This window comes from Macaca nemestrina, chromosome 19 (assembly GCF_043159975.1).
Source record: "Macaca nemestrina isolate mMacNem1 chromosome 19, mMacNem.hap1, whole genome shotgun sequence".
Lineage (NCBI taxonomy): Eukaryota > Metazoa > Chordata > Mammalia > Primates > Cercopithecidae > Macaca > Macaca nemestrina.
The window spans coordinates 5,974,884-6,000,377 of NC_092143.1; the positions used below are offsets into that span (position 1 = coordinate 5,974,884).

Here is a 25,494-nt window from a genome sequence, read left to right on the forward strand (position 1 = left end):
GTGATATAACAACATATCTTCTTCCAGATTCTTTAGGTTCAGACCTGGCCAGCGACTTTAAAAGATGTTATGTCTGAACAAAACTTTAATACTATTTTAAAGATGTCAATGGGCATTTGTCCACTCACTCTCCCTTCTGAGGAGATGACCTTGTCTGCAGGCCTTTGTGTCTAGGTTGTCAGGTTTTTGTACCATTTTTCTCTAACAGTAGGAGGAGTTGGCCTCTGACCAGGAAGATAAACAACTCTCAATTATAAATTTACATGTATCTAATATTGTGGTCTCAGAATACATAAAGCAAAATATGAAAGTAGGAAAAGTAGATAAATCCACATGATGTTGGGAGATTAGAACACACTTCTCAGCAACTGACTGACAGGTCATAATGTATTTAAGCCAGAAACATATAAGGAAAAGATAGCTAGAAAATTCCCATATCTTAGAAAGTTAATAAATGCATTTTAAAATAATTCATGTAATTAGTACATTTTGAAGTAATTTATTTATAGGAAGTACAAAAGACTGCCCTATACCTAAAGTTATAAACTATTATTGAGAGAAATTAAATAATATATGTTTAATATGTGGAGAAATATACAACATTCTTAAATTGTAAGACTCAATGAAATTCCCATCAAAATCCCAACATGCTCTCTATGTCTCTATGTGTGTGTGTGTGCTCGTGTGTGTCTGTGTCTATGTGTAAGTTGACAAGTTGAAACTAAATGTGTATGGAAATGCACAGTTCAATAGATAAGATGCTTTATCAGATTTCAAAAATCTTATATAATTTAAGATTAAAACACTATAATAAATATAAATTTTAAGATTACATAATCAAGATGATTTGAAAAGCATGGTATTGGGGCTAGGATCAACAAACTGACCAGAGAAAGAGATTAAAGAGGCCTGAAACAATACTATACACACAAAGACACTGGATTTATGACAAATGTAGTGCTGCAAAGTTTCGGGGGGAGAAAAAGTATTGAGAAAAAAGTACTGGGGTAAGAATGGTCTTTTTTATCTTTAGCTTGGACATATGGATATCCATATTAAAGAAATCTGACTCCCTACATCACATCACATTACAAAAATAAATTCCAACTGCATTGCAGATCTAAATGTGAATGCAAAACAACCTTTTATTGGATGATATTAGAGGAGAAGACCTTCATGACTTTGGGGTACAGAAATATTTTTTAAACAGGATACAAAAAGTAGCAACCATAAAGAAAAAGACTGATCACTCTGATTATAAATTAGGACCTGCTGCCAAAAGATACTATTAAGACACCAAGACAACTTTAAGAGAGAAAGCATGTTATAGAATGAAAGAAGATAATTGTATATAACTGATAAAAAACTCATATCTCACTTATGTTAAAAATACATATAAATCAATAAAAACACAAACACATAACACAGTAGAAAAATGAAAGAATGGCATTTCCAAAAAAAAAAATCCAAATGGCCAAAATACATATGAAAAGATGTTCAATCTCATTAATAATCAGGAAAATGCAAATTAAAAACACACAATAATAAATACACCTATCACAAGGGCTGAAATTAAAGACCAACAATACCAAAAATGGGCAAGGATATGAAGCAACATAAATTCTCCTATACTGCTTTGGGGCAGAGGGGAGTACAGATTGGTTAGGGAAATAGTTTGGTGTTGCCAGCAAAGTTGGAAATACCCATACTAATTCTACTCCTGGAAGTTTCACGTACATGAAACATATACGAGACATATACAAGAATGTTCATCATAGCATTACTAGTAGTAGCCCCTAAAAAGAAACAATTCAAATATTCATCAATAATATTCTGGATAAACTGCAGCATAATAACATAGTCAAATGCTACATATAAAGGAAAATAAACCAACTATAGCTAAGTGGAGCAACATGGATGAATGTCACAAACATGATGCTGAGCCTAAAAAGCCAGGCACAAAGGAATACGTACTCTGTGATTTATTTTACATGAAGTTCAAAAGCAGGCAAAATGAAATATGATGTTTAAGGACACATACTTAGTTGATAAAATAAGGAATCATTTCCATAGTAGTAGTCATCTTTTGGGAAAGGAAAGGAGTTACTACTAGGAAGGTATAAGTAGGAGGCTCCTAAGTCCTGGCAAGGTTCTATCTATGTTTTATCTGTGTGATAGTTACATGGACATTTGATATTCATTAAGCTGTACAATATTACTTTTCTATATGTGTGCCATATGTCACCATAAGAATAGATTTTAAAATGCAGAGGAGACAAACTCAGTAGAAAACACCCTCACTCCCCAATAGTTTCCAGCCTCAGTAAAAATAAAAACTATGAATCTGATTTCAAGTTAAGTCCTCAACCGCTTTGTTCTGACAAACTCTGAGATGTAGGCCAATCCCCATATGGCCATTTCATCTTTAATTTGTCCATTAGCAGATAGCTAATTATATTAATTTCTTAATGAAATCAGACAGAAGACAGACACTAGCCCTCTGCTTCCTTATACAGCAGGGATCATACTTTAATCTCTAAGTGGTTCCATAGAAGCTCCAACTTACTTGACTTGGTGAGGGGCAGACATCTTACCTTCCATTTAACTGAACTTGTACTGACAGCACAGTATCTCCAAATAAATACTCTTCATAAAACTCTGTCTCTTCAATCTCCAATAACCCAACTTATTTATATCCTTGATGTGGGTGAAACATTTCAGTAAACAATCACTACTATAGTACCATGTTAAATATAATAATAATAACAAATGACTAAGTATAGTAGCAGTAATAACAAACAGTTTTAGGGAAACATTGAACTGAGAGAAAAGAATTATTGCTGCACATTGGGTTGGGTATTCCACCCAGAAGGCAAGAGATTCAAGTAAAATAGATGGATAGAATGTCTTGGAGAACTAGATAGGACAAGAGATCTCTTACCTGTATGTTAGGGTTAGTTAGTTCTTGTGTGTGGTAGCACGGTTTACTTGTTATCTTTATGGGAAATCCACATATATGAGGCAGTTTAGATTTTAAATCTGAAAGAAAACTTTTCAACACAACTTCTGAATCTACCCTTGGAAAGAACTGTATGGGCTGACTTCTGATGCAACTGAGAGGATATCTGAACAATGTTAAAGAACAATGTCTAATTTTATTACATAAGAGGTGGCAATTTATATGGGATTTTAAAAAGTATTAAAGTAGCAATGTTACAAAGGCACACATAAATATATCCTAACTCTTTCATATACTGCTTATCTGATACCATCCACAGCTGAAAGCGTGTTTTCTCACAGGGATCTTCATTCCTTACATTCTAACACTCCAAATTGAGACAATTCATAGTACCTTACTACATGGCTTTCTAAATGGAAGGGCAACTACGATACTCCAAAAACAATGTATAAGAAAGATACTATAAGCCTTACGAATTACAAAATAAGTATTATAATAAACAATGAACAGGTTGCACCTCCAAAAACAGTAAAAAATTCAGGACAGAGAAACAACACATACAGATTGTATTTAAGCTGCGGAAGCAGTTCTTTGAGAAAGCAGTTACTTTTTCTGATGAAACATATTCTGAAGATTTTGAATAATATGTTGGCATCTAATGAAAGAAAATAACTGATATATGTTAACCTCAGTTTTACTATTAAAATAAGTTTGGCTTAGGAAACATAGAATGCGAAAAGACAACACTAAGACAACCATTTTTAAACTCCAGCAGGTCAGAATAGAGATAGAACTCGTGAAATCAGTACTAAGATTTAAGAGTTTTGCCTGAGCACTTATGCTCTTCTCATGTGTATATTTCAATTTTAAAAAATATTGTTGAAAAATATATTTTCTTAAGTCAATGGGGTGCAATTAAATATAAGTCAAATCATTTAAAATTTGCCTGTGAAATCAGATAATCTCTTCAAAAGAAAAATCTTGTTTTTGTTTCCAACCTAACCTTTTAATTCAACCCTTTCAATTGTATCTGAAATGCCACTGGAGGGAGCACTTGGCTAAGGAGAAGCATGATTGCTTTTTTAACTTTCTAAGAAAGTTCTAACTTTGGTTTTCTAAATTGTTGAAATGGTGTTTAAGGAAAATATCCTTATTAAGTTCATCCTCATATAAAAATAGGAAGATATTCTAAGCAAACCAAAAACACTTGTACAGATAAGAAGTAGGGGGAAATGTACCATAGTTTCAGTTAGACACAGAGAAGGTTGAGAAGTATGACATGAGAGTGGGAGCAAAACTAGATTATAATGTGGGCAGACAGTATTTGCTTCAGTTGCTGTGTAAAGGATATGTGAAGGTCCTTTCTCCGAGCATTTTGAAATAGATGTTGCAGTATATTTTAATTTTTCCACAATCTTCTGGAAGTTTATAGCCATACTAAAAATTAAGCACAAAATTTAAAATATCTTGGAGAAAGCTAAACTTAGGCTAAGTTACAATAAACAAAAATCAAATAACTTCTAATGTAACATATATTTCCATTCCTTACCAGGGCATCCCAGTGTCTCTGGAAATCTCCATATGAGCGAAAAGGACAGTCAGGGGGGATGGCATGAAGAATATTTATAATTTGTCCCATTTTCATACTATGAAAAATGAGAGGAAGTTATTATGAGCCAATGCTTAAATATAGTTTAATAAGTCAACTACATGATTTAGAAAGTGTTCAAAAAAGATTTAACAACCATCTCACTAGCTATATATAGTAAACTAAACATCTCAAATTTCAAACACATTGTACTAAATCTTTTTATTTTGCTTTAATTGACAAATAAAAATAGTATATATTTATCATGTATGACATATTTCAAAATATGTATACATTGTGGATTGCTAAGTCAAGCTAATTAACATGCATTTACTCATATACTTTGTGTGTGTGTGTGTGTGGTAGACCACTTAAAATGTACTCTTTGCTCTATTATTTATTTTTTGAGACAGTGTCTCACTCTGTCACCCAGGCTGGAGGGCAGTGGTGCAATCTCAGCTCACTGCAACCTCTGCTTCCCGGGTTCAAGCCATTGTTCAAGCGATTCTCCTGCCTTAGCCACTAGCTGGGATTACAGGCGTGCACCACTACGCTCAGCTAATTTTTGTATTTTTAGTAGAGACAGGGTTTTGCCATATTGACCAGGCTGGTCTCAATTCTGGCCTCAGATGATCTGCCTGCCTTGGCCTCCCAAAGTGCTGCAATTACAGGTGTGAGCCACCTCACCCCTTCTTAGTGATTTTTAATATGTATGTAAAAAAAGTAATTGCGATTTTTGCCATTACTTTCAATAGCAAAAACTGCAATTACTTTTGCACCAACCTAATACTTTTTTATTAACTATAGTCACCATGCTGTACAATAGATCTTTTGAAGTTATCCTTCCTATATAACTGAAATTTTGTATCCTTTCACCAACATCTCCCCAATCCATGCCTTCACTCCCACCTACCCAGCCCCTGGTAAGCACTATTCTACTCTCTGCTTCTGAGAGTTCAATTGTTTTAGAGTCCACAAGGAAGTGAGATCGTAAGGTATTTGTCTTTCTGTGCCTGGCTTATTTCATTTAACGTAATATCCCTTAGATTCATCCAAGTTGCAAATGACAGTATTTCCTTCTCTTTTAAGGGTGACTATTATTCTATTTGTGTATATACCACATATTTCTTTATCCATTCATCTGTTGCTGGGCACTTAGGTTGATTCCATATCTCGGCTGTTATGAATAATACTGAAATGAATGTGGCGGTGCAGATATCTCTTCAATATACTGATTTAACTTCCTTTGTGTCACCAGTAGTGGGATTGCTAGATCATAAGATATTTCTATTTCTAATATTTTGAGGAACCTCCATACTGTTTTCCATGATGGCTGAACTAATTTACATTCTCATCAACAGTGTGCAAGTGTTCCCTTTTCCCCACATCCTTGCCAGTATTTGTTGTATTTTGTCATTTTGATAATAACCATTCATCAGGTATGAGGTGATCTCTCATTGTGACTTTAATTTGCATTTCCCCTGATGATTAATGGTGTTGAGTATTTTTTTTTTTTTTTTTTTTTTTGAGACAGAGTCTTGCTCTGTCACCCAGTCTGGAGCACAGTGGAGTGATCTCAGCTCACTGCAAGCTCCGCCTCCCAGGTTCACGCCATTCTCCTACCTCAGCCTCCCAAGTAGCTGGGACTACAAGCACCTGCCACCACGCCAGGCTAAATTTTTTTTTTTTTTTTTTTTTTTTGAGACAGAGTCTTGCTCTGTCGCCCAGGCTGGAGTGCAGTGGCGCGATCTCCACTCACTGCAAGCTCCGCTTCCCAGGTTCACACCATTCTCCTGCCTCAGCCTCCCATGTAGCTGGGACTACAGGCGCCCGCCACCGTGCCTGGCTAATTTTTTTTTTTTATGTATTTTTAGTAGAGACGGGGTTTCACTGTGTTAGCCAGGATGGTCTCAATCTCCTGACCTCGTGATCCGCCTGCATCGGCCTCCCAAAGTGCTGGGATTACAGGTATGAGCCACCCCGCCCAGCCGGTGTTGAGCATTTTTTCATACACCTGTTGGTCATTTAAATATCTTCTTTTGAGAAATGTTATTTGAGGGCTTTGCCCATTTTAAAATCAGGTTATTTGCTTTCTTGCTATTGAGTTATTTGAGTTCCTTATGTAGTTTGGATAGTAGCTCTTTATCAGATGTACGGTTTACAGATATTTTCTCTCATTTTGTAAGTTGTCTCTTCACTCTGTTGACGTTTTCCTTTGCCAGATAGAAGCTTTTCAGTGATGTAAACACATTTGTCTATTTTTGCTTTTGTCATCTGTGCTTTTCAACAGATATGTAGTTTTCAGTGTACAGGTCTTTCACCTCCTTGGTTAAATTTATTGCTAGGTATGTTGTTGGTAGCTATTATGGACAAAATTATTTTCATTGATTTCTTTTACAGATAGTTTGTTGTTAGTATGTAGAAATGCTACTTTTTTGTGTGATTTTGTATCCTACAACTTTACTGAATTTGTTTATTAGTTCTAACAGTTTTTTGGTGGAGTCTTTAGGATTTTCTATATATAAGATCATGTCACCTGCAAACAGCAACAATTTAACTTCTCCCTGTAAAAGTTGGATGCCTTTTATTTCTTTCTCTTGTCTAACTGCTCTAGCTAGGACTTCTAGTACTATGTTGAACAGAAGTGGAGAGAGTGGGCATCCTTGTCTTGTTCCTGATTCTAGAGAAAAAAGCTTTTAATTTTCCACTGTTGAGTATGATGTTAGCTATGGGTTTGTCATATATGGCCTTTATTTGTATTGTATTTTAACAACTAGAATTACTAGAAAAAACTAAATTAGATTGTTGTAAACAATGTGCCAACTGTAAACACAAAATAATGACTAATAAATTTTTCAACCCAAAGATATTACTGGTAATTGTTAGACTTTAGGAAAAAGTCTGTTAGGTGGTAAATGAATTAGAGTTAAACCTATGTTTTCTACCTACCTCCTCCCAGCTTCAATGATTGAATTATTATGTGTATGCCACTAAAGTTCTTTTTCCTAAGCGATTTAAAATTTTATCCCAATAGTCCTGCTTATACTAGTAACAAAATATTTTTTCCTGAAAATAGTACAAACTTAAAACTCAGTTCATATCAAATTATAATGAATCGTTAATGATTAGATACAAGTTTATGAGGTTTTCTTAATATTATTTTGATAGTTTTCATTTTATAATGAGAAATTCAGAAATATTACCTTTTTTGAAACTAGATCTAATAAAATTTGAATATATAATAAAATTAGTAATTTGATAAAGAAAATTCATGGCTTTTGTAAATATGACAATACCTTTGTGAAGTCATAATTCAGTATTTTAAAATTCACCAAAATGGTTTATACTTTTGTACATGTCAATGTTAAGAAAGCAAAATAAGGGCAACCACCATATTTTGAACCCACTCTAGATACTACAAATTGAAATCTCACCTTGGCAAAACGTAGCACCAGTTGCTTAAAACGGAATGTCTCTCAATGACAGCATGCTTGTTAGTATGAAAATCCTTTATAAGACTCGGGGAAATCTCAAACTCTTTTAGCTTTGAATGGAAATAAGATTTGTAAGTCCTCGATTTGGCAAAAAAGGAAACATTTTAAAAGAAACGTATTTGTTACATGCACATAGTAGGTTATAAAGTGGTTTTAAAGACTTAAGTTACATTGAATCATGCATAATCACTTTACATAAGTAATCAAAGTTGCAGCTCACCCTGCTTCTCCTTTATACAATATAAAAAGCATTTCATGCTTTCCCTCTTACCATCCAAGCCCAAACTCTTATTTTGCAGTTATTTTAGCTGGTTTTCAGATTTTAAAAAAAATATGTTAATTTGCAGGGAGTTGAATCTCTTCCAAAGGAAGGTGTTCATATTTTAAAATAATAGCCTTTAACCTCAATTGTTTTTTTAAATGGAGGATGAGTAAGGGAATTATACTTCTATCCGGTCTTTTGGAGGAGAAAAGACAGAGCCAATGCTCCAATCTCCTTTTATACCCCTAACAGCCTCCTAGAACACTTTCTTCCCTGTTCCTCCAGTGTCCTCCCTATAGGGCATTTTGGCTTGTGTTTAACCTACAAGAGTTTGCCAATTACAGCTCTCTTACCCTGGAAAATCTCCCTGAGAGGCACTGTTCCAGTTAGCCAAAGATATAAAGAGACCTCAAGGAGGGTGAAAAAACAAAGTATTAATGGGTAAAAGGACACTGTATTAAGATTAGAGAGAATGATTCATAAACCCTTACCCCATTCCCCATTTTTTTCTTCTTTTTTTTTTTTTTTTTTTTTGAGACGGAGTCTCGCTTTGTCACCCAGGCTGGAGTGCAGTGGTGCCATCTCGGCTCACTGCAAGCTCCACCTCCCGGGTTCACGCCATTCTACTGCCTCAGCCTCCCCAGTAGCTGGGACTACAGGCGCCCACCACCACGCCCAGCTAATTTTTCTTTGTATTTTTAGTAGAGACGGGGTTTCACTGTGTTAGCCAGGATGGTCTCCATCTCCTGACCTTGTGATCCGCCCACCTTGGCCTCCCAAAGTGCTGGGATTACAGGCATGAGCCACCGCACCCAGCCAACCCTTACCCCATTTTTAACCAACCACCTAACATCTTTTGAGAAACAATGTTCTAACCTCCCCGCCTACTACTTTTCAAGGAAGTCCAACTAAACTAGACAACTTTTTATTGCCTGGACAACTCATTAGCATCTTAACAATACAGTTGCTTAAAGTATTGTCCCCACTCTGATTTCTCTGACTCCTACCAATAAGGTCCTGATGCCTGGATCTAGACCCATCTTCCCTATATCCAGTGACTGATCCTTCTCTGAGTTCCTGTGGCATTCAGTAAAACTAATGGAAATGGAGGAGCAGGGAAGAGCAGGAAAACATGAATGCAGGAAGAGGAAGATAGAATATGTTAATTACATTGTGAGGTAAAAGAGCAAGGCCACACAGAATGAATAAGGACACATATTTTCCTGTGCACAAGAGATAAATCTTGCACTGTGATGTACTATGCTTAAGAGATCAGTTGCCTGAAATGTGTGATAAAAACATGTTAGAACAGGCATAGTTATGAATGTTAGAAAAGACTGGTTATAGAGGGAGGAATAAACTGAGAGAAAACAGAACTTAAAATTGAATTCAAAGAAGGTAGGTATCAGGTTCAAATGTTTAAAGTTTATGGGTTCTCACACACACGTACTTATATAGCTTGAGTATATATCCTCTGGGTACTTTCTACAATATTCAGAGACTCAAGTCAATTGCCACAGGGACCTCAATAAGTACCAGTACTTATTGTTTACACTAGTCTTTCTCAACACAGATTAAAGACTGGCAAACCACCCAACTGTTCACCATATACTCCAAGAGACTGCGAATGCTAACCCTTTGTATTTCCTTATTTAGCAAATATTTATAAAGTGCTCTTACATGATCAAAACCATATTGAAAAGCAGGTATTCAATAAATATTATTTTCTCCTTATAATGCCAATCTAAAAAATTTAGACTTAAGTTTCTCTAGGTAAAGTTGAAATACTAAAGATATTTAGGCTGGGGACCTTTGTTTTAGAAAGTGAACTCTGTTCACATTTTAAGGAAAAATTAGATGATAAACTTGGAGGAGAAAGGCTGGAGACAAGGACTATATGGAGACTGGTTTAACAATTCAAGTAAAAAAGGGGAGTCTGAATTAGAGCAACAGAAATGGAGGCAGAGAAGAGTCCATTTCAGAGACCAGGGTAGGCTATTAAAGACTCACTGGCAAGAGAAAGTGAGAAAGAGGAAAAGCCAAGCATGACTCTGAACTCTTTAGGTAGGTAAATTATTGACTGCTGATGCCACTAATGAAAAGAATAATTACACAGGAGAAACAGATTTGGGATTGGGGAAGGTGACAAATAAATAAAATCAGTTTTAGAAATAATTGAGTCTGACTGCGATTTGTACATTCATTTGAAAGTATCCAAGAGAGGACAGAAAAGTTACAACTATACAAGAATATTTGAGAGGTATGGTGTATAGGCTGAAGCCACTGAAATGGGTGAGCCTGCTAAGGAAAAGAGGGCTGAAAATGGAACCCTAAGAAACAGCAACATTTAAAATGATAAATGAAGATAAATGAATTCCAGGAGATTCTAGAAAAATCAGTTTCAGAGAAATCAAGAGAGGAGATTATTTCAAGAAGGGTGAAAAATAGTACAAGTGTTTCAAAGATTTCATATATGATTCCCTCAGACATTTTCTTTTTCTCTTAATTCCTGAAGTAACACAGCTCCTATAACACTAATTTTGATACTCCATTACCAAACATTGTTTCTTAATTGTATTTTTATTTAACATATATTAGGTGTCTATTTCTGTAAGGCTCTATGGGACATACAAATTTGAACCAAAAAACCTAAGGATAGGTGAAGGAAGCATGGTATTATAGAAAGAACAGAGTTGAAGGACAAACTCCAATCCTTACTACCTTTATGACCCAGAGCAACTTATTTAACTGCTTTGTGTCTTAATTTACTTACTTATAAAATAATAACAATAGCTATCATTTTTAAACCTTTACTGCCAGGTACTATGCTAGGCCCTTAATGTACTTTACCCCATAACCTCTTACAACCCTAGAAGGGATATCATTATCTCCAATTTATAAGAAAAATGGAATTCTGCGAGATTAACTAACGTACCAAAGAGGCACTGCTAATAAGTGCAGATCTGAGAATTTTAATGTGATTCTAGGCCTACACTGAATTTTCTGGGTATGTGAATATTAACCAGTACTCAGTAAATGTTCCCTTCGTCTGGTAAGTTTTATGTGTGTGTGCTCTTCTTTCTTCTGACCTAGATAAAACATTCTAGGAGGAAAAGGTGTTTTCCATCAGCACTTGGCATATACACATAATAGTACCCAGTAAATATCCATCTATGAAATAAATAGAAATTTGTTTCGAGGCACTCATTTCCCAAATATTCCATATAATTAAATTTCAAGGCAAACAGTTTAATATTACATAATGCTTTTCTGAAATAGATCCCTCATGTAACTATGGATTCAATTATAATCTCAACACACCAAACAGTAAAATTCCAACTTCTGCATATAAATTCCTTTAGAAACATTCAATTACTTCCAGGAAGGTATTATTTTAAAGTTTAGCACAGTCCAAAATTTGAGAAATGAGTAAATTACTGTTTCAATTACCTCTTAAATTTTTTGATCTCTATTTAAATTGTAAAGATAAGGGCTGAAATCCCATTTTTCATAATGAATTATAATAAACTGCTTTAAAATTGGTCTAAATAGGGTCAAAGGTCAGGATTTAGAAAATGACTCCAATCTCTAGCCCAGAGGAATTAAAAAAGAATTTAGAAACAAAAGTCACCTAGTTCAATAAATAAATTAGTCTTTCACTCCAGTCAACGCTCAACGCTCCATTCATTCCGTAAATCTTTCTTCTTTTTTTTTTTTTTTTTGAGAAGGAGTCTCGCTCTGTCATCCAGGCTAGAGTGCAGTGGCCGGATCTCAGCTCACTGCAAGCTCCACCTCCCAGGTTTACGCCATTCTCCTGCCTCAACCTCCCGAGTAGCTGGGACTACAGGCACCTGCCACCTTGCCCGGCTAATTTATTTTTTTTTTGTATTTTTTTGGTAGAGACAGGGTTTCACCATGTTCGCCAGGTTGGTCTCAATCTCCTGACCTTGTGATTCACCCGTCTCAGCCTCCCAAAGTGCTCCATAAATCTTTCTAAAGTGAGTGACAGGCACTAGAGTAGGCTCCTATGATAGAAAGATTAATAAGACACAGACCCTTCCCTCTAGGACTTCTCAGTTTAATGAGACATTTGCATAGATAATACGTGATAAACAAGACAGGGAGCACCAAGAGAGATGACTTAGGAGATGGGGAATTCTTCAAAGTGCTGATGTCTGAGATAAGCCTTGAAAGATGAGCAGAAGGAAGGGAATTATAGGCTTAGACAACTGTGTGATCAAAGACATGGAAGGATGAAAGACCATACTATCTTTGAGAAACAATTCATAGTTTGGCTACTTGGAGAGCAGTAATGGGAGATGAGGCTATAAGTAGGGTTGGTTTGGATCAGTTTGCTGAAGACCTTGCATATCATAGTAAACGGCTGAGATTTCATCTTATAGTCAATGGAGGCCATGGCAGATTTTTGATGAGGGGAATGAAAGCAAACAAAATAAACTGGAGGGAAGAGAAACAAGAAATATCCTCCTTCTCACCTCTTCACCCTTATTTCTCCCCTCCCCCCAACCTGACCAAATAACTATGAAAGAAAAAACCAGAATCCCAGAACCCCAAACTCGCTATACCAAAGGGAACATTAAGCTTGGTAACTGAATCACACAAAAACAAAAAACAAACAAAAAACCCCTGCCTTCCCTTTGTTCCCAGACAGCTTAGTTTCAGATTATGACTGTAAATGTAGATTTACTGAGTGAGAGAAATGCACAATTGACTTTTCCTCTACCCCTTTTCATATGTTTAATGTAGATTCACTCAGCTGTAATCAAAGCCTCACAAGAATGTAACCATTTGCCTCATTGTCTGCCCTCCTCCTCTTTTTTCCCCTTCCTCTTTCCCCTTCTGCTTGTTCTTTTCCCTTTAAACACTGAAGTCCTCAAAACCCTCTTTGGAAAAAGCATGGGGCACGGATCCTATTGTAACTTGTATTTCTTTTCCCTGGGCATGTCATCAACCTTGGCAAAACAAACCTGAGTCAGTTGAGATCTGCCTCAGTCACGTTTTCGTTAACATAACCAATGCCAGATTTTAATAAAAGGAAAATTAAATGCAATTATCTTTTAGGCTCCATGAGGAATAAAAATGAGTAACACAGGACCTAGAAACTCAAAAACATTACAATTTAGTGGGAACATAGGTATATATGAAACTAATTTTTGTAGCAGTCAGAATGTGTAAGATGCCATATCAAAAACTTAAGTAAAAGTGAGATTCAGAGAAGCTGATGAATAATCATAATTTAGAGAATCGATTTAATTTAACAAGTACGTGTTGAGTGTATAATGTTGAATAGAGGAGAGGCATGTGTTTGCCCCATTTTTGGTGTTTCCTTCCCTGCCCAGAAAGCTCTACTAACACATATTCCTGGAATCATTCTGCTCTGTCATTCATTCCTCCCTAGGGCATATGGATGGTGATATCTTAAACCATAGTTTCCATAATCCCCACATGTTGTGGGAGGGACCCAATGGGAGGTAATTTACTCATGGGGGCAGTTACCCTCATGCAGTTCTAGTGATAGTGAGTTCTCGCGAGATCTGATAGTTTTATAGAGGGCTTTTCCCCCTTTGCTCTGCACTTTTCTCTCCTGCCACCTTGTGAAGGAGGACATGCTTGCTTCCCCTTCCAACATGACTGTAAGTTTCCTGAGGCCTTCCCAGCCATGAGGAACTGTGAGTCAATTAAACCTCTTTCCTTTATAAATTATCTAGTCTCAGGTATTTCTTCAGAACAGCGTGAGAATGGACTAATACAGATGGTAAAATTGGGAAGAATAACCAGGCATGCTGGCTCGCCTCTTCCCCTTCCTCTTGGGAGCTGGCCTGCTGGCAGAGAGTCGTGTTCTGCATTCTCTTTGTCATATCAGAACCAGTGCCTGGTCTCCCAAGGGAGGCCTGTCGTTTTTCCACTACTGCAATTAGTGGATGGATATTACGTCTGCCTAATTCTAAGGTTCAGATAAGCCATGTCCTCCAAGAGCTGTTTTCCCTTTCCAGTAATGAACAGCATGACTATATATCCCAGTTCGTGCATGTTGGGCTAGTATCTCATCAGGTTAGTGCCCCTTTCACTCTCAGAAGCATCCTATTTTGAGGATAAATTATAATCTCACCCTAGTAATAAAAGTGACATTCTGATCTCTATTTATGTCTTACTCCTCTGTCAATCTCTAAATTGGTTCAAACTGAGGTGGAGAATACAAAAGTATCATCTGTAGAAAATTCAAAGGTGAGTAAGCCACAATATTAGTCTTCATGATGCTTCTTATAAGAAAATCAGAGGTATAAAAATAGAAATAAGTATGTGAGTATAAACTACAATTTGGCTCTGTGTCCCTTCCAAAACTCATTTTGGAATTTAATCCCCAATGTGGCAGTATTGAGACATGGAGCCTTTTTTTTTTTTTTCCTCTGAGATGGAGTCTTGCTCTTCTCTAGCCCAGGCTGGAGTGCAATGGTGCAAGCTCAGCTCACTGCTACCTCTGCCTCCTGGGTCCCGGTTCAAGCAACTCTCCTGCCCCAGCCTCCCGAGTAGCTGGGATTACAGGAATGCACCACCATGCCCAGCTAATTTTTGTATTTTTAGTAGAGACAGGGTTACACCATGTTGGCCAGGCTAGTCTTATACTCCTAACCTCATGATCCGCTCACCTCGGCCTCCAAAAGTGCTGGGATTACAGGCATGAGCCACTGTGCCCCGCCAATGTGGAGTCTTTAACAGGTGATTGGGTGATGAGGGCTTTGCCCTCATTAATGGATTAATCCATTCATGGATTAGTGGATTAGAAGGTTAATGAACTAATGGTTTATCACGGGAGTAGGACTCACGACTTTATAAAAGGAAGAGAGACCTCAGCTTTCATACCCAGCCCTCTTGCTATGTGATGCCTTGCGACACCTCAGGACTCAGCAGAGAGTCCCCAACAGCAAGAAGGTCCTCACCGGACATGGCCTCTATAACTTTAATAAATAAATTCATTCTCTTTACAAATTACACAATTTCAGGTATTCTAAGTGACAGAAAACAAAGTATGGTACAGGAAAGTATGAGGGTTTAAATGAGGGTGGGAGATCACACAGGGTTTGGAACCTTGGGAAGGTTCCTCATCAGTCCAAGATACACATGCCATGTTACCCATTCCAGTTATTTATAGCAGGTCATCTTCCCTACTAGCTTACATGATTCTCCAGGGCAGAAAAGTGGATCCTATTCATCTTGGACTTATCCATTGTCCTTTGTTACTTATCCACATAAGAGGTAATCAAATAATTAAATGGAAATAAATGAATGGAGGAGTAGCATTTGAGTTGGCCCTTAAATGATGAGAAGGACATGTATAGCCAATCAGAGGGCCATTCTAAGCAAAGGAAGCATCATTTGTCCTATGCCTGGGGTTTCTCAACCTCCACACTATTGACACTTTGGGCTGGATAATTCTGTGTGTGGGGATAAGATGACTGTCCTGTGCAGGGGAGGATATTCATTAGCATCCCTTCTCTGGCCTCTACCCACTAGACATCAGTAGCAACACCATCCTGCCTCCATTGTGATAACCAAAATTGTCTCTAGACATTGCCAAATGTCTCATAAGAAGCCAGTCATTCATTTCCCTGCCCTCAACCACTTCCATTAAGAACTACTGGCCTAGAGAAAACACAACATTGAGTGACAGTAGTGTATAAGATGATTCTATACTAGGTGCTGTGGGAATCCACAAAATAAAAGACATATCCTTCTACTAAGAAGACAGAATGTGTTATGTGTAAAAAATAGATGCAAAAAAATGCTACCAGAATATCAAGGGCAGGGGAATTAATATTAATACGAGCTAAAATTGTGCTTTTTACATTTGGAAGCGAAGGAAGAGGCAAGAAGTGGGTGCTAAGACAGGATAGCTTGTGGAGAGTCTCGGATAGCATCTTAACAAAGTTTCTGAACAAAGGAATAATGTGAAGACCTGTGTTAAATGGACAGAATAATATTTTCTTTGGGGAAGCAGATTTAGAACAATATAAATATATCAAGCATTTAATAATACAAATTTTGATGATAATAAACCTTTCTACCACCCTTAATGTTAAAAATTAAAACCTAACTACATGTTAGTAACAATAATAAACATAAAAAGTACATAGTAAATATAATAAAGTATAGAAATCACAATATGTGGTACCTCAGGTGGTGGCAGTCTGATTGTGCAAGCTTCTATACTTAGACAAACTTGAGTTTCTGTTACATTGATGTTTAATACTGAAAATAAAATATTTAACTGTGAACTATTTGGAATTATTACTCTACTATTAAATGAAGTATTTTAGTAACAAAGGAAACTAACTTATTCAAGTCAAAAACAAGAACAGATTTTTTCCCGCACATGGTAACATTCAAATAATAACCACTTAATATTTGACAGTTTACAGATGAGACATCTAAAAGAGGACAAAGGTATGAAACAGCATGAATATGTGTGTGGGGTGCAGGTCACAGGCAAGGTTACAATAAGAAAAATGAAACACCCCACAGTTAAGAGAAAAATCCAACAAATACCTTACACAAATCTGATCTATATTATATATACATGGAGATTGTCCTGTTCTGTAATCTAAAGAGGTATCACACCATGTTTCTGACTTGAGTAGTCTTTTACTAACAAATATCCTCAAATATACTGGCAGATATATTCCAGATCTCCTAGAGCCTTGAAGTCCTAGAGTCTTGAAGTCTTTACCTTTCTTTTTCATAAAGAAAACTACTTCTGAAATGTAAGGATAGTGGGGACTTTGGGAAGGGTTAGTACATGAAAAAAGCATGAGGGGGATTCTGAGGTGCTCTTAATGTTGTTTCTTCATCTGAGAACTGGTTACAAGAATGTTTAGTTTGTTAAAATTCAATGAGATAGACACTTAAAATTTGTCATAGTGTATTACATTTCAATAAAAGAAAAAAAATCCTAACACAGGAGTGAGGAATTTTCCTCTCCTAAACTGTTATTTTTAATCCCTACAGCTGTAGTGTCATGACAGTGTTTGGAGATGAAACTAGATGTAGGTAATGAACCTATTAACCCAGAGGTCAGGCACACTGACTGACACTACACAAATTAAACATAAAACTAGTTCAAGGAGAGCAAACAGGCTTTAGCTGGAAAGTCAAACCAGATCTAATAGCTGTAGATTACAGGTCAGGATTTTAAGGCTATGCCCAAATGATGTGAAAAGCTACCATGATTGATTAACAATGTCTACAGTGGTGACTCAAGATTCTCATCTATCTGCTATCTCTGGACTACTGTTTAGGAAAGTGTCTATTTGAAACACAACCATGCAAATCAATGAAAGAACTGGATTAGGCCATCTAGTAAACTGTATACTTTAGATCATCTGTGTCTCTTTTTACAATTTTATAAGGAGAAAAAGAATCCTATTCTTATAAGAAATAAAGCATTGACTTACATCAGTACTAAAGAATTTTTGATGATATGATTCTGGAAACTACACATTATAAATGCGTACAGAATTAAACTCCTTCACAGTCATGATTTTCTTTAAGTAGAGAAATTAAAAATATAGCTTTTTCCAATTAGGATGAATTTTTCTCATACAGTCTAGAATGTACATTTCGAACAAGAAGTGATTTCACAGGTGAAATTCTGATTACAATAATATCTAATTAAGGTCTTATACAACCTTATTAATCAATAATTATACAACCCAATGATCTATGTTATTTTTTTTTTTTTTTTTTTGGAAATAGGGTCTTGCTCTGTCACCCAGGCTGCAGTGCAGTGGTACAATCATGGCTCACTGCAGACTCAACCTCCTGTGCTCAACTGGCCCTCCACTTCAGCCTCCCAAGTAGCTGGGGCTACAGGCATGGTGCCTGGCTAATAATTTTGTAGAGTTAGGGTCTCACCATGTTGCCCAGGCTGGTCTTGAACTTGTGGGCTCAAACAATCTACCTACCTTGGCCTCCCAAAGTGTTGGAATTACAGGCATGATCCACCATGCCCAGCATATGATACTGTTTTCTTTAGCAACTATGAATTATATTATCTATTGACTTATGCATTTATACTTACCAACAGCACTTTGTTTTCCCATCTGAGAAAGAAAATCTCTTCCTTAAAAAATTCACAGAATATGCCATATTATTACAACTCATAATCATGCTTGATATTTATAATTATGCTTGATGTGAAATTAACAAAGCTAAAGAAAACACTTTAAAATTCAGTTGTTATATAAAGTAATATCTGATGACAGTTGAAAAAATATAATCATTCAAAAGGTATCTCTTCAATTAAAAGGATGGAAATACCAATTCTTCCCCCAAATATCTATTTCCTACTATGAAATATTTAGAAAACAGTCAGACTTCAAGAAAAATTTGGGATAGCATCCCAGTTTTAACAGTATTGTGTTCATTTTATCATACTGCTTTGTAACTTACATTTATTCCTAAGTATCAAGTATTATATAGTAATTTTTTTAAAGAAACATCAGGCCTCTGTATATAATCCCAAAGTAAAGAAATGACATTTATGTTGTTGTGGGCTTGCTTGAGATTGCCTAGTTGGGTCAGTTTTAAGAATTATTTGCTAAAAATTATATATCTTAAAATTAAGAACAGATACACATTGATATGGTTTGGCTGCATCCCCACCTGAATCTCGAATTGTAGTTTCCATAATTCCCACATGTTGTGGGAAGGATATGGTGGGAGATGATTGAATCATGGGGGTGGGGCTTTCCTGTGCTGTTTTCGTGATAGCGAATAAGTCTTATGAGAGCTGATGGTTTTATAAAGGGGATTTCCCATGAGCACGCTCTCTTGCTTGCTGCCAAGTAATACATCCCTTTGCTTTTCCTTTGTCTTCCACCATGATTGTGTGAGGCCTCTCCAGCCATGTGGAACTGTGAATCCACTAAACCTTTCCCTTATAAATTATCCAGTCACCAGTATGGCTTTATTAGCAGCATGAGAACAGACTAATACACACATAACAGAAATAATCTAGTTCAGAAAGCCCTAAAGACTAAAAAGATAAAGTTACCTTGTATCAAGAGATGGCCAGTTCTATTCCAGGCTGGAGCAAGTCTAGCCGTGAATGAATATGAAAGGCAGTTCTGAAGAATTACAGGAATTACTCTTTGTGGAGCCTCCATCTAAATATATTAAATGGCAAAATATGGACAAATTTAGAGCAATTGCTGTGTATGTATATACTAATAGGAAACGACTGCCCATTTAGATCACCACCCAACAAACTGGGGTATTCTAGGTAAAAATTATAGCCATTGCTAGAGCTAATCTTGTCTGGTTCTAAAGTTAAAGAAGTATTCAAATATATTCACTTCAAAACCGCTACTATTGTCATGCTATCATGGCCAAATACTACCTGCTTACCCTGGCCAATTAGTCTAAATCTTGAGAATTCTATGCTAAAAACCTTGATCTTTACTTTGTATTCTGCTCCACAAAGAGAAATCCAAATGAGGACAAACTTGTAATAGTTCTCATTATTGTTCACTCTGTTCCTGGACCAAACTGAGGGTCGAGCTGCTATTTCCTGTGGCCCAATAACGAGATGCAAATGAACTGGGGAGGAAGAGAGTTTTTATTTTCTGCAACTGGTTACAGGGAGAAGGCCTGGAAATTATTGCCAGACCACCTCAAAATTACAAAGTTTTCCAGAGCTTATATACCTTCTAAGCTGTATGTCTATGTATAAGTGTGCATTTATCTAAAGACATAAGTGATTAACTTCTTTTAATCTATAACTAAGGTCTGAGTCCTGAAGACCTTCCTCTGGAACCTCAGTAAGTTTACTTAATCTAAATGGGTCTAGGTACTGGGGTGATTACCCTTACCTTGTCTCCTGCTAAATAAAGGTTTGGGGAGTTCCTTTAGACCCCAATAAACTTGTTTGTGGAGGCCTAAGGAGTTTCTTTGGCCTCACAATAAAACTTGTTTAATCCTAACAGGGTCCTGTTAAGAATTCCTTCATTATCTTGTCATGCTTCAAGGCCCAGGAAAAGCCTAGGCAAAACTCTTGGTGGGTGCTTTGTTACATTTCAGCCTTTGTATAAGGGCATAGGCTCAATTAGCTTTTAATGTTTAACCTTGCTACTCAGTCAGTGCTGGAACAGTTGTAATGGAGGCCTGAGTTAGTGAGACCTTGCCTGCCACAACTGTAGAAAACAATACATACTTGCATGGGCACACATGCAACCAAGAGAATATCTCTACTTGTATAATACAACATTAATTTTAAAAATTAAGATTTTTCACTTATGATTAAGACCAATAGGTAATAGGAACCAGATTTATCCTCCCACTTGAAGTGGCTAAAACACCAGGCAAGCTATATGAAATAACAGTTCACAAGATATCAGACATCAGGCAACAAAGAACAGTGATCTCCAAAAGATGGGAAATGAACAAGACAAGCCCTAGGATTTCCCCAGCTTCTTGATGATAGAGGGTTTCTAGGCTGCAGTACAGAGCAGGGGAACCTAGGAAGAGGCCAGTAGTCTCGCTGAATTAAGGAGACAGAGCTGAAAGTCTAGGAAGCTAGAGGTTTCAGTGCAAAGTATGGGAGAGGAAAGAGCTGCACAGAAATCAAACTCTGGAGGTCAACAGAGAGTCAGCTGAGTATGGATTAGCACAGACATGTGAGGAAGCTACCCAAGGCTGGAGAAAGAGCCAAGGCTGTTTGATATATAAACATCCTTGAAAATACAGTCCAGAAAAAATTGCTGGCTTTGCCCCTGTGAAAAAGGACATGCAGAAGCATGAGAAAGTCGAGGAAAATTGTCTCCCGATATTATCCATCTCTAAGTTTTGTACCATTTTGACTTCTGATGAATGTTTCCAGGACATAACTGAATAATCTGTTGGCAGAGGATGGAACCAAATTTCTTCAGTCTGTCTCATACAGAATTTAATTAAGGCTACTATAATTAGGACTCCATAATGCTGACCTCAAACATGGCCCCAGGGGCCCAGACCCAAACAGTTGAATAAACCCCATAAACCACCAGGGTCTTCCTTAGAGAGCTAGGTGGATTTCTCTCTTAATTTCTGTATTGACTTTCTCTATGGCCCAAGGAATTAATCCAGATACAGCAAAATCTATCAGCACAGACTCAGCCTTGGCACGCAAGGAGGAAGTATGGGGCAATTCTGTCATTCATAACCATCCTGGTTGGTGACCTGGATGCCTTGCAGTGCAAAGATGGTGTGAGTCATCACTTCAGCTAAAGTCAGGGACAAATTCTCTACCACCTTTTCTATGTGAGTGACTCCCATCGCAAGGAAAACTTCTTTCAGGATGTGCATGAACAATGGATTGTTCTCTCTCTAAGAAACTCCTCCAAAATAACCAAGGGCAGCCTCATTTTGGAGAGTTTGCAGCAATTGTCTAAGGGCTACAAACAGAACTTCAAGGAGAAACAGATGAATTCATAATTACAGGTAAAGACTTCAATACTACTCTCTTAATAACTGATACAAGTGAACAGAACATAAGTGAGAATATAGCAGACTTAAAAACACTATCAACCAATGTGACCCAATAAACATTTATAGAATACTTGATAACACATTTATAGGATACTCATTCTTCTCAAATGGACAAGGAACATTTACTAAGATAGACTATATTCTGGGGCATAAAATAACCTCAATTAATTTAAAAAGATTCAAGTTATAAAGAACGTATTCTCTAACAACAACTACACTGGAAATCAATAGCAAAAAGATCCCTGGAAAATCCTCAAATATTTGGAAACTATATAACACACTTCAAAATAACCCATAGATCAAAAAAGAAATCAAACAGGAATTATAACGTATTTTTTAACTGAAGAAAATCAAAATAAAACGTGTTTAGGAAGAAATGTATAGCACGAACGTGTTTAGAAGAAATGTCTCTATATTACAAAACAAAGAAATTCTCAAATCAATGACCTTAGCTTCCACATTAAGAAATTAGAAAAATAAGACCTATAAGATTACCAAGGGCAGAGACTTTATCTGGTTCACAGCTTTATCCCCAGTATCAAGTACAGTGCTTGACATGTTACAGATGTTCAATAAATATCTGCTGATTATGATTATGTGAAAAGTATTCATATAAAGAAAAACTGAGCATAACCATAACAGCTCAATGAGGGTAGAAAAACAAGTGATACTGGAAGAAAGCTTGTGAATAATAAAGAATTCAGGGTTGGAAAGTCTAGTGAAGGTAACAAAAATTTAGTTTATAGGAATGAAAACTGAGATAAATGGAAAAAGGACAAGAGTGTAAACAGAAAAATGTTAAACATTTTGGAGATGTGACACCTTGTACTGATAAAGTCATAGGTGTGAATTAACAAGGTGGAAGAAAAATAAAGTACAAAGCATTTTTATTATTGTATAAGGACTATGGGTGATATTTTCTTAATTTTTCATTCTTTCTTATAAAGTACACAAAAAATGATGATGCTTAGTATAAATAATGCTTTATTAAATCAATACAGTAAGTCCTCATTTAATGTCATTGATAAGTTCTTACAAACCATGACTTTAAGCTAAACGACATATAACAAAACCAATTTTGTTATATTGGTTTTGGCTATTGCTAAAACTATAGGCTAACTGATACAATTAAAAGTTCCTATGGCATAGTTCTGGTCACAAAAAATCACTAAGCTTTTAAATAAAGACCAAAAACACTTATAATATTAACATTGAAATAAATGTAAGCTATACATACATTTAAGAAAGATTAATAAAAACAAGTAAGAATTATTCACCCAATTTTTGGTGAATCAGTGAATGACAGTGGTAGTAGTGGTGGTGGGTAAAATCAAAGAATAAATGTTTGCAAAGTGAAAATTTTAAGGAGCACCTCCTACTACCACACAGTTCAAAACAATCACAAATATGACAGGCTCCCTGAGTGCTTTCGTACCGCATCATTTACGTGCATCTGTATGATTATTGTATACTTTATGAACATTTATTTTATAATAATTTGTATTCATGTATCAATTTATTCATTCATTTTCCAACTAGCTTATTCTGGTTCAGGGTGGTGGGTGGCCAGAGCCTATCCTGGTAGCTCCAGGTGCAAGGTGGGCACCAGCCCTGGACAGGACTCCATTCCATTGCAGGGCAAACACACACATACCCACCCTTACTCAGCCTGGGACACTTTATACATGCCAATTCCCTTAATGTGTGCATATCTGGGATGTGGGAGGAACCCGGAGTATAAAGAGAAAACCCACTCAGACAAGGGAAGAAGGTGCAAACCACACAGACAGTGGCCTTGACTGGGAACTGAATTATTTTCCTTTCTTATTAATGTTATATTGAAACAATGTTGAACAAAATTATTTTATTCAAGGATCTGCTATACGAAAATGTTACCTATTCTTAGGCCTTAATAAATAATAGAATTTGGTAGAGATTGCTTAAAGACCCAAGTCCTAGTTCTAGGTGAATGACATACTGTAAATTTGGTTCTCATAGCTAGTTTGTAAATGGCCTTTCAAGATAACCAGAATCCTTAGATGACCAAAGACTTGTCTCAGGAAAGAGATGTAAACATATTCTTTCCTCATTGCTTTTGAATAATACTGTTTTCCCACAGATTGTAACTGATGGCCAGAACCAACTTTCAGGTCATTCAAAGATTTCTCAGGGAACTGGAAAGTGTTACTGAAATTTTACTTGCCTAGGACCTAAAGGCAACATCTCATTTTAAAGATGACTAGAAACCTCATTATCCCAAACTCTACTAGACTTAGGAACAGAGGCCAGCAGTAACAGCTGGATGGGCTTCTGGGATAACCAATGACAGTGTCTCAGAGTTACATGCAGAGGCATGAAGAGAGCTCTAGTCAAGGCTCCATGACTCAATTTACTGAGACACAGAGGGGTCTCAGTAAATGAATACTAACCACTGTATCATCTTTCTCTTTGTGAAGATCCAGAAGCTCATCACCATGTAGAATACAATCTATAATGTTTTATTTCTCTACATATTAGCTATATAATATGGGCAATAATCTCATCTCTCTGGGTTTATCTGTGAAAATGACGAGATTCACTTATTTGAAGATGTATATGGCAAAAAAGATTATGCCACATTAAATGCCTGAAATAAAGCATCCAACAAAAAAGCCTCTTCTCCTCTTTCTACACTAAATGTGCACATAATAACTGTCAGGAAAAATGTATTGGGTTCTTTCATATGTATAACAATAATCTGTGAGAAAGATACTCCAGTTTTTGTTTGTTGACAAAAGGAGTGAAACATATAATCACTATAAACAACATATGGTATTAATATCATTTTTTAACACTTACCTTAGCTCCATATTTTTCAACATAGGCATTAAGTTTTCTTGCTTTATAAAATGGTATCTGTAACAAAAATCCACATTTATAAAAAGGACTTAACATAAATATATAATTAAATAATGCAATAAAGATTTTAAGCATTATTCTGTAGAGGGCAAAGAATCAGGCCATCATCCAATTAGCATTTGTGCCTTGGAGAAGAAGTGATGATCATTCTCTCCCTGAATTGGAATCTGTGGGCACATTTTCAAAGTGAGGAAAGCCTTTCTAGGAGTGACATGACCCCAGTATCCATATAAAGGAAAAGGCCAATAAATTTTGTATAATAAATATTTAACACGTTTCTTAATATATAATTCTCAGGCATGAATAAGGAAAATAGTCATAAATGGAAGATCATGTTCAAAGGCCTAAGTGCTCCAACTCATTAATAAAAGGAATATAAATTAAAGGAAAATATTATTTGTAACCCAACAGACTGACAACTATTTAAAGGCGTGAATATCTACAGTGTTCGTGAGGGTATGGAAAAACAGGTTTTCTTCCAGACTATTTGTTAACATACAATCCAGCAAAAAGCTTTTCAGACAGCAATTTAGCAGTATCTATATTATAGTTTAAAGTGCATTACAATCTATCTCTAAAAATGTAACCGACAAACTATCAGACAAAAGTGATACAATTTCAATGATGCTTTCTGAAACACTGTAACAGCACAGACTCAGATGTGCACTGGAAAGTATTAAGTAAATTACTATACATCCATACAATGAAGTATTTCACAGCCTTAAAAATGAGGAAGATATGCGTACTGACA

The 25,494-nt window shown here is 36.3% G+C and overlaps 2 protein-coding genes across 4 annotated transcripts in view; one reads left to right on the forward strand and one right to left on the reverse strand.

Annotated features, from left to right (window-relative positions):
• The window catches only part of DIPK1C (divergent protein kinase domain 1C), a 151,567-nt gene that overhangs the window by 114,764 nt on the left and 11,309 nt on the right, over nt 1-25,494 (forward strand). The gene's annotated exons all lie outside the window — the stretch shown is intronic.
• C19H18orf63 (chromosome 19 C18orf63 homolog) overlaps nt 1-25,494 on the reverse strand; it is a 66,682-nt gene that overhangs the window by 10,721 nt on the left and 30,467 nt on the right. The window contains exons 5-12 of the mRNA XM_071085178.1: nt 24,684-24,740; nt 19,375-19,486; nt 18,400-18,441; nt 16,495-16,571; nt 7,982-8,091; nt 4,509-4,605; nt 4,311-4,396; nt 2,942-3,125 (exon numbers count right to left, since the gene is read on the reverse strand). Of these exons, the coding sequence (XP_070941279.1) occupies nt 2,942-3,125; nt 4,311-4,396; nt 4,509-4,605; nt 7,982-8,091; nt 16,495-16,571; nt 18,400-18,441; nt 19,375-19,486; nt 24,684-24,740 (765 nt within the window). The remainder of the gene's footprint in view (nt 1-2,941; nt 3,126-4,310; nt 4,397-4,508; nt 4,606-7,981; nt 8,092-16,494; nt 16,572-18,399; nt 18,442-19,374; nt 19,487-24,683; nt 24,741-25,494) is intronic.